General features: G+C 43.3%; 1 protein-coding gene across 1 annotated transcript in view; it reads right to left on the minus strand.

The window, feature by feature from the left end:
* Positions 1-10,503, minus strand: part of CUNH3orf70 (chromosome unknown C3orf70 homolog) — a 58,169-nt gene extending 47,666 nt beyond the window's left edge. Inside the window, exon 1 of the mRNA XM_070029741.1 lies at positions 10,269-10,503. Within this exon, the coding sequence (XP_069885842.1) occupies positions 10,269-10,464 (196 nt within the window). The 5' untranslated portion in view covers positions 10,465-10,503. The remainder of the gene's footprint in view (positions 1-10,268) is intronic.
* Positions 10,504-12,179: the final 1,676 nt, after the last annotated feature.

Genomic DNA, 12,179 nt, shown 5'->3' on the forward strand with positions numbered 1-12,179 from the left:
GAGGACTGCAATCCCAGACAACCCCAGCAGGAACAGCCTATCCAAAAATTAACAAAGGCAAAAGGGCTGGGGGCATGGCTCAAGTGGTACAGTACTTCCTAGTAAACACAGGCTCTGTATTCTAACCCTCATACCACTAAAAAGAAAAACAGCCATGAGATAAAAGTACTGTTTATGAACTTATTTTTTCAGAGCTGAGGACTAATCTAAGGGCCTTGCCCTTGCCAGGCAAGTGCTCTTCCACTGAGCTCAATCTCCAACCCCCTTTCATGAGCTTTTTATATGGTATCACCCACATAGCAAAAAAAAAAATTTATCAATCTAGAGAGATAAATCTGTGGATTTTATTATCATTAAAACATTCCACAAGTGGGCTGGGAAGTTGGCTCAGTGGTAGAGTGCTTGCCTTGCATGCATGAGACCCTGGGTTCGATTCCTCAGCAACACATAAGCAGAAAAAGCCGGAAGTGGCGCTGTGGCTCAAGTGGTAGAGTGCTAGCCTTGAGCTGAAGAGCTGAGGGACAGCGCCCAGGCCCAGAGGTCAGGTCCCACGACCGGACCAAAAAAAAAAAAAGTTCCACAAGTATCAACTACTTAAATCTAGAACATTTCCATACCCCAAAAAGAAATTTCACACCAACAATCACTTGCTGTTTCTCCTTCCCACACAAGTTGTAACATCATGACTCTACTTTCTGTCTGTGTATATCACTGATTCTGAACATTTCATCCAAGTGAAATCACATAACACATAGGTGAGTTTTTGTTTGGTATTTGTTGTTTTTACTTTTTTTGTGTGTGTGTGTGCCAGAGCCTGGGCACTGTCTTTAGCTTTTTTGCTCAAGGTTGGAGCCAAAACTCCACTTAGGGCTTTTTTTAGTGATAAATTAGAGCTAAGACTATCATGGACTTTCCAGACCAGGCTGGCTTCAAACTGCGATCTTCCAATCTCAGCCTCCTGAGTAGCTAAGATTATAGCTACTGGCACCTAGCCCACATAGGTTTTTATGTACAATTCTTTCACCTCTGACAAGTTTTCAAGGCTCATCCATGTGTTGTGTATCTGAGTATTCCATCCCCTTCCAATCCATTGTCAGGTAATACTCTAGGTATTTATATTCCATTCTTTGTTCATCCTTCAGCAAGTGACAGATATCTAGGGTCTTTCTACTCAGCTCTTATCAGTAACACTGCTATGAATGTTTATATACAAGTTTATATGGACATTGTTTTCATTACACTTGGGTTGTCTAGAGGCAGAATTGCTAAACTATACAGTAGGTAACTCTATGCTTGTCATTTTGACCAACTGACAAACTTTTTTCCAAAATGTTTGCACCATTTTATATTCCCACTACAATTCATAACTTTATTATCTATATTTTTATTATTGCTACCTTAGTAGATATAAAGAAATGTCTCATGTGACTCTAAAAAGTAATTCTAAAATAGTTTGATCATCCAAAAATTGCACATAAATAAATGAATGTCAACCTTACCCAAACCAAACTAACTTTACGGAAGTTGTCATTTAACCTGAGCTATAAGAGGTGGCAATTTCTCCAGTGTTCTGAGTAGAGGTGCTTATACTCAACAAGTTAACCAAGTGATAATGTCTCATTACAACAGTTTGCCTGCAGTCTGATGTATGACTGGCTCAAAAGAGCATTAAGAGATATATAGCTATTGCCTCTTATTATACTGATTCATAAACACATGTATTTATAGTTCATGTTGTTACATAAAAGCACTGAAGCAACTTTAAAACAGACATGCATCATAGTAGAAATTCTAAGAATTGTTTCTGACCATATGGTATACTAGGACACCTGACTAATCTTCCTGCTGAGACCAAAAATGCTGAAAAATTATTATTCTGCCCTACAATGATGAACTGACAAAAATAAGTAAGGAATACTCAGCAAAAATACCTGCTGGCTTTCAAGTAGCTCATACCTATAATCCTAGCTACTTAGGAGGCTGAGATCTAATGATCAGGGTTCAAAGCTAGCCCAAGTAGAGACTCATATCCAATTAACCACCAAAAAACAAAACAAAACCGAAGCAGAGCTGTTAACTGTTAGCTGTGGTAGAGCATTAACCTTGGGCAAAAAAGCTAAGGGACAGTGCCCTGGCCCTGATTCAAGCCCCAGCACTGGCACAAATAAAATAATATAAATAAACAAATGGTGGAAGTTTCGTAAGATATGTGAAAAAGTGAACATAATGTTTCTTTGGTTGGATAGGTAAACTTTAGCTTTTTTAACAATGGCCTTCTGAAGTTCAGGATTCAGAAGTTCAGGACAAAGTTTATATCTTCTTATCATAGAAGTCTAAGAAAACTCCACCAAAATTGGCGCTCACCTTGAGCGAAAGAAGCTCAGAGACAGGCCTAGAGGTCAAGCCCCAGGACTTCCCCTCTCCCAAAAAGCATGTCTGTCATGTTTAAAGAAATACAAAGAACAAAAATACAGTGGACAACTAGGTACATATTTTAAAAGAGCAAGGTTTTTTTATGGCTACCTGAAAAAAAAAATCAAATACAAAATCAATGGCATAACACCTGTAACCCAAGCACTTGGAAGCTGAGGCAGGAGGATTACAAGTTCAAGACCAACCTGGACTACTTAGTGAGACCTTATCTCAAAACAAAACAAAAACAACCACAGAAATAAGCCATACTGCTAGTGTCTCATGCCTATTGCCTACAAGAAACACAATTCACTGACAAATACAGGCTTAGCAAGAAAGTATGGAAAAATAATTTCCAACAGAGAAAATAACAATGGAAAACTGTATGTTTACATGCAGCAGTTAATACCTTAGCAGTTAATACCTTAACAATTAGCAGTATTAAACTAACATTTTGTAGCTTGAGATGTTGGTCTCTTGAGTTGTCATTAAGAAAGACACAATGTCATCTATGTAGTAACTTCATAAAACTGTTTAGCAGAAATATAATCATGAAGAAACAATTTGTGATATTCTATATTTAACCTAGAGTCTAAAAAATGTGAAGTCATTAAGAAAAACATCATTGTTTTGGCATAAAGGAACTACAGTAATAAAGAGATACAACCTGTATTGAACCATGGACTGAAAAAAATGGTCAGCCATAAAGTCATTTTTCAAAATGTTTGCATTTTTGAGCCATTTCTTCTGTGTTTTGTTTTGTTTTGTCCAGAGACAATTATAATGCTAGTAGGCTAATATTATTATTACTATTGTTATTGTTATAGGTTAAGTAATGACTGGAAACCTTAAAAGGAAAAAGAGGGAAGAAAGTCCAACTGCAAAGCCTGCTCTCAAAAGAGAACATTTTCTACTTTCACTGTTTTTTCATTTTTGGTAAGTGACTTGTCCCACCCTTTACTGACGCCCTGCTGTTCTAAGTATTTTGCCTATATGTTGTATAAGCTTCACGACAGCCCTGTGAAATATGATTTTGTATGTGTGTGTGCGCGTGCAAGCACACGTGCACACATGTGTGCACGCGCACACATCTGTCCTGGGGCTTGAACTCAGAGCCTAGGGCCCTGGGGCCAGTCTTGGGTTTTAAACTCAGAAAGTGTCCCTGAGATTTTTTTCACTCAAGGCTAGTGTTCTACCACTTGAGCTACAACACCACTTTCAGCTTTTTTCTGAGTAGTTTACTGGAGATAAGAATCTCACAGTCTTTCCTGCCTGGGCTGTCTTCAAACTGAGCTCCTCAGATTTCAGCCTCCAGAGTAGCTAGAATCACAGGACATGAGTCACCAGTGCCTGGTGCAAATACATTTTTGCCTATTGTTTAAAAAAGTTACATTACTCAATACAATATCAACTTTTTATAGCAAAGTTTTACAATGTATAGAACTGTCCATCTCTTAAAATCAGAAAATATTCTCATTTTACTTACTTAATTTCTGTTTGTTCCAGAAAGAATTTTAAATGGCTGAACACATTCTCACCATATCCTGAGTGGAACAGCAAGCCTTGTTGGCAATTGGTTTGGAATATCCTTAGGCAAGCTTCCTAATGGAAAAGTGAGGACAGTTAAAAGTATTTACCCTACAGATTATAATGATTACTAGCTTACTAACACATCTGTATTTGTTACTTTTCCCATCACTGTGACAAAATACTTGGAAGAACAAGTTAAAAGAGGAAAGATTTGCTTATGGTCTCAAAAGACTTAGTCTAAGACAGCATGGCAAACAGGAAGTAGAAAGCAAGATTGGGATAGAGTCCCAATATAGCCTTCAAAGACAGGCCCCAGTAATCTACTTCCTCAGTGGAGATCACACCTGTCAGTTTCCACAAACTTCTCACAAAAGTGCCACCACCTGGAGGCCAAGTGATCCATACATGAGCCTGTGAGGGCCACTGCATATTCAAACCACAACATTCAAAACATTACTGCTGTGCTGCTAACAAGTACTGTGTGCTAACAAGTACTGCTATTGCTGAGGTTGATGCACTCCATTTGAAAGAATGGAGAGACACTTACCAGCTATCTCTATCTCTGGAAGAGCTATGAAGAAATCCACCTAACACAACACCATTCCTCTTAGAATCCAGATCATCTTCCGTCAGTTACTAGTACTCTTTCTTTCCTTTTTTCCTTTTTTTCCCTTTCTTTCCCTCCCTCCTTCCCCCCTCCTCTTTCTTTTTCTAAGTTTCACTGACAGCCTTTCCTGACTACATTTTCTATAGCCACTACTACAGATATCTAAGCTTTAGGAAAACCAGTCAGAATTCTCCTATAGCAGTCTGGACTTCATTGTGCATTTCCTAAGAGTTAGTTGTATCAAAGCAGCAGAAAAACAGAACAAATAAATAACAAAAAACTACAGCGTTAATATACTAACAGAAAGGCATGTGCTTTTCCCTAAGGTCCTGACAGCTGAATTCTTTAATCAGCACCTCTTGTCTGTATAGGAACCTATAAATACAAAGCCAAATTGAACCAAAAATGTTTGGGATAGCTTGGCCAGAAGGACGGGAGTGCACATATAGGTAGCATACCACCTTCTCTAAACAGTTCTGAAAATTTAGCACATTCTGCCTCTCCAACTCCCTTTTTTCTACTTTTCCATGCCTCCTATCCACATTCTCTAGTGTCAATCTTTCTTTAGATATGCTAATATCATCTATTAGAGGACATCAAGTCCCACTCCTCCTCCTTTCAACCTAAAAGCGACATCTTTTAAGATTCCTTCTGAAGAAAACTGAGCTCTGAGTTCTGCTGGTGGCACCTCCATCATACCACGTACACCCACTCAACTCCACCTGTCACCTTCTCATCACTTTCTCTTTCATAATGCTTCATTTGAGTTTTATTCTCCAACACATCCAATGCTCTCCCTTTGGAGTTCTCATTTTTCTGTATTTCACTATGCAATTGGCACAACTTGTCCAGTTCTTCAACATTTTCCTTATCACTGGTTCAATGGAACTGAGCTCTATTGGATCAGTTCACTATGCTGCTCTGCTGTGTGATGGTGGTTCCAAGTCTAGATCCCAGAACCAGAATCTGGCATACCTGGATACAAATCCAAGCTCCACTCCTTACTTGCTATGTGCCATGGAAAGGTACTTCTTATTTTGTTGTTGTTGTTACTTCTTTTTTTTTGTTATTGCTTAACTTCATTAAGTCTTTTTCTCAATTCTATTTAAACGGACACAATGACTAGTATATCACTCGTAATTAGTACTCAGCATAATATCTTACTCTGGCACAAAATAATCACTGAATAAATATTAAAACAATCATCTCTGTGTCCTAGTTCTTGGCTCCTAGCATTCTATTCCCATTTTACATTGAAGAATTCCCTGTATCAAAGTGCTTTGTTCCAAGAATAAATCTTTCACCCTCTTTAATAATAAATAAATCACTACTAGTATTTCTTTAATAATAAAGAAAATCACTACTAGTATAAATTACCAATGTTTAAGAAATAACCCGTAGAAAACTAGCTCCATCTTAGTACTCTTTTTTCAAGCACTCATTTCCCTAGGCCATCAGTAGTCCCCTCGCAGAATTTTCTTCTCTAGGTACCTCTTCTTAGATATCACTGGAAGCTTATGTTCCTATATCTACACTCTACAAATTAGTGTTCTAAAACAAAAGCCTAGGGTTTTCTTCATTTCTCATGTTATCATCTCTCTCGGCAATCTCACATTTCATCATGACAACAACAATAACCTATAAATAAATTCTACATTATGATTTCTACATTATCTCTAGCCCAGGCCTCTCCTTTGAGTTCTAGATTCCCATATCTAATTGCCCACTCACATTACCATGAATGGATGTGTTTAAATTCAGTAGATCCAAATCTGGGCTCATGATTTTCCTCACAATACTACTTTATTGACATTCATCCAAGGTACACAAGGTAGAAATTTGTAAGTCTAAAAGTTATTCTTAGTAATTTTCCTGTTCTTCCCAAATTCACTCAAGCCTATAGATTTTTACCTCAAATCTACCCACTCTGTCTCTACCAATCAGCTGTATCTGCCTTTATGTGAATGAAGGGATGCTTTTCATTTTAGTACCCTCAGCTTTAGTGAGCAAACCAGTCTCTCACCTTTATCACTCATGTTTCAAAAAAATTAAAACAGCATGGATCCTTCCCTTACATTCCTCTCAAAGGCCAGGATCCAGCTGTATTCATATCTGTCTTCTGTTTCCATAAACATGTCTCATCATTTTGCCAAGTGATGGTGGCTCAAGTCTATAACTGCTACTCAGAAGAGGCTGAGCTCTGAGGATCATTGTTCGAAACCAGCCTATGTAGGAAAGTCTAGGAGACTCTTATTTCCAATTAACCAAAAGCTGGAAGTGGAGCTGTAGCTCAGGCGATAAGAGCACTAATCTTGAGCAACAAAGCTCAAGAACAGCATCCAGATCTTGAGTTCAAGGCCTAGGACTAGCTAGCTGGCTGGCTGGCTGGCTGACTCACACACTCAGTCACACAAATATCTCATTGAAAGTGGAGATGTGACTCAAGTGGCAGAGTGTCAGCCTTGACCAAAAAAGGCAAGTAAGAGTATGGGGTCTAAGTTCAAGCTATGGCACTGGCATACACACACACACATAAACAAAAGATGTCATAAACAAAAGATGCTCAAGCCATGTGCAACAAAAGAAGAATCCTGATAACAACTGATATGTTACACTAGTGTCAAAAAAGAAAATGATTCTCAAACATGTTAACTCTGTTTTCCCTCAAGAATAATGCTATTTGGATACAAAGGATAGGAAGAACTGATGCCCAGCCAAGTGAGGCGACAGTAATACAGCATCTGGCTGCTTCAAATACCACAGCTGCTCATGCCTGGGATCCCTGACTTACTGCAAGTGCAGCAAGCAGACTCAGAGCCTGGTGGAACCCTGGAAAAGAGAGAATTAATATAGGTCTGACTGCTGAATAACTAGAAAGAAACAGTCCAGCACACTTAACGTCACCCCTTTTCTAAATTCAGATACTTTAAAATCAGCCCAACCAACCTGAGTTACATTATATAATCTATTATCTTTTTAAGAATAGATTTATATAGTTAGATCATGAATTTAAAAAAAGCAGTGAAACCGGGCGCTGGTGGCTCATGCCTGTAATCCTAGCTACTCAGGAGGCTGAGATCTGAGGATCGAGGTTCAAAGCCAGCCCAGGCAGGAGAGACCGTGAGACTCCTATCTCCAATAAACCACCAGGAAACCGGAAGTGGTGCTGTAGCTCAAGTGGTAGAGCGCTCGCCTTGAGCTGAAGAGCTGAGGGACAGCGCCCAGGCCCAGAGTTCAAGCCCCACGACCGACCAAAAAACTAAATAAATAAATAAATAAATAAAATAAAAAAAGCAGTGAAAGTCCTATGTTGGTAGAACAGCAACAAATTTTTTCCAGGTTTTCATTATGCTCACAAGGACATGAAAAATATACATGAATAATTATACATTTGGGCAACTAGTTAACAGCGTGGACAACTTTAACAAGAACTGATTATTCAATTGTCATCAGCTTCAAGGGCAGGTCTACCAGCAGGCTTCAGGAATCTCTATGTGGTCTTCTCGTATTCAACTACTTTATCAATAACTTGCACAAAGATGTAGTACTACTGGCATCTAACATGTGAATAATAAGAATTTTTGGAAATGTAAGTGCATGCTTGCATGCACACATGCGCGCACACATGCGCGCGCACACACACACACACACACACACACACACACACACAAAATATCTTTGCCAGAATTTTAAAACACCGTAAGTCAGAAAAACAGGCTAAATCTCCTAAAATGAAATTTAGGAAAAATACCCAGGGGATCAGTATCTGTGTCCAAAAATATTCTATCACATTGAGATGGCAAGATGGTATTTAACTGCTGCAAATGTTTAAAAAAAAACTGATGGCTTAATTAACTGCAAGCTCATAGCAATGAGATGTAGATACCAGAAAAGGCAATGGGACCCTAGCAAATTCAACAGCATCTCAAAGGTGGGAGACAGCAGTTTCACTTCACTCTAGATTACTAGTGGAATAACGTCTACCTTTGTAGCACAGTCTTCACAAAATCCTACCACTGGCATGTTTAGAAAAAGAACCAGGATGCTTAGGAGCCTGGATACTATTCTATACAAGGAAGGGCACTGGGAATGGAACTTAAAAATAGTTCTAAACAATGGCTTCAGAAAAAAATGCTGGCAATCTTTGTGCAGTCAATCAATGAATATGAAGTCTAAACACGTTTCAAGAAACACCAGGAAGACCTATTTCATTCTGGAAATGTCCACAGATAGACAAGATAGTCCATAATGGCAAGAAATGCCTATGTGTATTCAGATATGCATATCTGAAGGGTAGAAACAGTCACGGGCTGAAAAAGAATTGTTCTATATGATGTCATTAGGTACAAATAGTACCAGCAGGAAGAAGGTAGAAAGCAACTGAATCAGCTCTTTTTAAGAAAGGCTGTGGAAGTTAGAAGCAATTTGATTAGACAGCAAAGTTCCCATTAGTAACAGTGTTCTCATAAGAGGCACTGCTGAAAGAAGACAAGTATTCACCTGCACCACACTAAACCTTCCTCCCGTTCCATCCTATAATCTATGTTTGTCCAAGAAACAGGCCTTAAAGACATATCCTACTGTGCTCTTCAGCACCCCAAGTTCCCAGTTACTACTTTCATTTCTTTACCCTGTTCCCAGCTTTCTAAATGGGACCAGGCCTGAACACAGGAAGAATGAGAAGTAGGAAGAAAAGAACACATCAGTGAATGAAACATAAAAACATCAGTGCCTATTCCACATACCATGAATTTACAAAGAAAACACAAGGATCCACTACCCTTGAATTCATAAATGCAACTAAAATATTCGATTGTGCTCAGTTTGTAAGAATCTCTGTATGTGAGCCATTTTCTTCTCACAAGGAAAAAGTAATTTAACTTAAAACCACTTGGAAGATTTCTCTCCAAACTCTCTACTCTACTATAAGACTATGTGGAAACTAACTTTAGATTATATTCCTGAAAAGCAAATGATTCATCAGAGTAGGCCAAATGCCATGAACTAATCTAATTGTGGAATCCTGATTAAATGGCTGCTTAAGTGTAATCTATTTAAAAATCACACGATAAATAGGGCCTACACCATTTAGTTCTGGGGTTTTCTACATTAGATCACGGCCCGTTAAGCTCACTCTCACTTTATTTTGTTATTCTTGCAGATGCACACAATGGCTCTAAAGGCTGCACCTGGGTACGGAGGGAGTCCAACCTCCAAAACGGCTGCTCCTTTTATAACTTCTGGGAGCAAACCTCTCACGCTTGAGCGCTTTGCTCAACTCAAACACAATAACTGGACCCCGATTCCATTCCCCAGGGCTTTTTCTTTCCTATAAACGCAGAGAAGTTCAAGAGGCGACGGCACGGAGCCTCCAGACCCGGGGCGAGGCTTCCCCTCCCGAGCGAGACCAGAGCCGGCCCCAGCGTTTCTCAGCCCACCGCCCGATGATGATATTTCGGGGCCCAAAGACAAGAAAAAGGAAGGGAGACTCGGGTTTTCCCGGCACGGGGAGCTCCCCTTTCGTGGCTGCCAGGTCCGTCCCCTTCCCGCCCCCCTCCCTCGTCCCCCGGGATTTCCTCGCGTTGCCGAGGCAGCGCCGGCGCCGGGCGTCGCGCGCTTGGGCAGCTCCGGTGGACGGAGCCCGGCGCGACCCCGGCCTGCGGCGCCGCAGCCCCGGCCGCCCCGGGAGCGCGGCGGGCCGCACGGAGGCGGGACTTACAGTGACACCATCCTAGGTGACAGCACCAGTGCAGCTTGAAGCACTTGCCGTGGCTGTGCGTGGCGCAGATGGACAGCCCGTCGCACGGCTGGAAGTCGGGGCGGCGGGCGGCGCAGCTTCGCGCCAGGGCCTGCGCCTCATCCACTTTCTCGCTCTTCCAGCCGCGCTCGGGCGCCGGCGCCGTGGCCGCACTCATCTCCTCGGCGTCCGCGCGGAGCCGAGGCCGGGAGCCCGGGAGGAGCGGCGCCTGGGGCGGGCAGCGCGCGAGCCGGCGGCACACGCGAGGCGCAGCGCGGGCGGACGGTGGACGCCGCGCGGCGGAGGCGCAGGCGGCGGGAGCTCAGCGGTCCCAGACTAGCGGAGGAGCCGCCCCGCGCGGGCGCAGCGACGGGGCGGGGCTACGGCCTCCCTCGCGCCCCGCCCCCGGCCGCCGGCGCGTCCCGCGCGCACCCGCACGCGCGTACGCGCGCCGCCGCGTGCGCACGGCCTCCTCCCAGCCAGTCCGCGAGCGCAGTGGTTGGCGGCGGGGGCAGCGGCAGCAGCGCCGCCGCTCTCCAAGGTGAGCTCCTGCGGCGCGCGCGCTCCGAGGTGCCCAGACCTCCCTGGAGACTGTTCGGACCCGCACGCCCGGGCCGCGCCGCGCGGACACGCGCGCAGCTCACACGCACACTTCCCTCCCAGGGAGACGCCTGGGGAACTGGCTCGCGCGGGCACGCGCTGTGTCCTCCGCGTGCCCGGTCCCCGAGCCTGGAGCCTTTCCGTGGGCTGCTTCGTGCTTCTTTCACAGGGTTTTCTCACACGTACACACCGCCTGCCCGTCCGCGCTCGCAACTCACTTTTTCTGTCGTACGCTTCCCCGGGTTGCGGGGGGGGGGGGTGGAGGGGGGAGAAGGGGGGACCGCGGGCGCGAGTCCCTGGGGGAGCGCACCTATGGGGAGAGGGGGCTGCCTCTGGCTCCCAGGGGACCGACAGCAGCGGGGTGTGGAGTGTGTAGACTGTGTGGTGTATTGTTGGGTGTGTTAGACACTTGCCATGATTCGTGGGGGGTCGGGTGGATAATGAAGTGTATACGTGTACATATGATGTGTGTGTATGTGAGTAATGGAGTGTGCGTACTGTGCATATGGTTGAGTATATGTGATGTGTGTGTGTGGTTGGGTACATGTGTGGAATGAGTGTACTAGCATCTGCATGGGTATGATTATTACACAGTGTGTATTTGGGGTGGGTGTGACTGGCATCGTGAACATGTGTGTGTGGTACCTAAGGATGGTGGTGACACGTGTGGGCACACATAGGTCTCATGTCCGTCCGCTTTTCAGTGTTCATGCCCACCTGGCTAGCCAGTGTGACTGGCCTGGATGACTGCCACTTCCCCATAGAGTTGGCTAGTATTCTTCCCTCCTGGCGACAAGTTGCTCCAAATAGATTTTCCATGCTAGGCTCTGCTACAGAGAAAGGACCCTAGGCTGGATTCAGTGAAGAGAAAACAAAGCATTTGCTCCCAGGGAGCCTTGCTGGGAATTGGTGTTTCCCTGCAACAGTGCCAGATTCCAGCCTGGAACACAGAAAAGGAGGGGACAGCCTCTTCTTATTTGCCAAACACTTTTCAGGGCATAGAAAAATGCCTGTAATTACCGAGGTTCAGGGAACAACAAAGCCTTTCAACACAGATGCAGTACTGGAACGTGTTTATGCCCAGGGCCCCTTCCTCCTTCATTTAATTCCTACCCTGTTTTGCCCTAATGGGCAACTCACCCTAAATTTGAAAGAACAGTATTCATCCTCAAGCCTTGAAAATCCGTGCTGCTCTAAGCAATCTTTCATAATTTCCCCTTTTATTTAACCTTGGCTTGAGAAGGGAAATGTGATTTGCATATGTCTGACTGTAGCAAAATCTTCATTTATTAG

The sequence above is a fragment of the Dipodomys merriami genome, unplaced genomic scaffold, assembly GCF_024711535.1.
Source record: "Dipodomys merriami isolate MVZ:Mamm:240054 unplaced genomic scaffold, mDipMer1.0.p SCAF_2, whole genome shotgun sequence".
NCBI lineage: Eukaryota > Metazoa > Chordata > Mammalia > Rodentia > Heteromyidae > Dipodomys > Dipodomys merriami.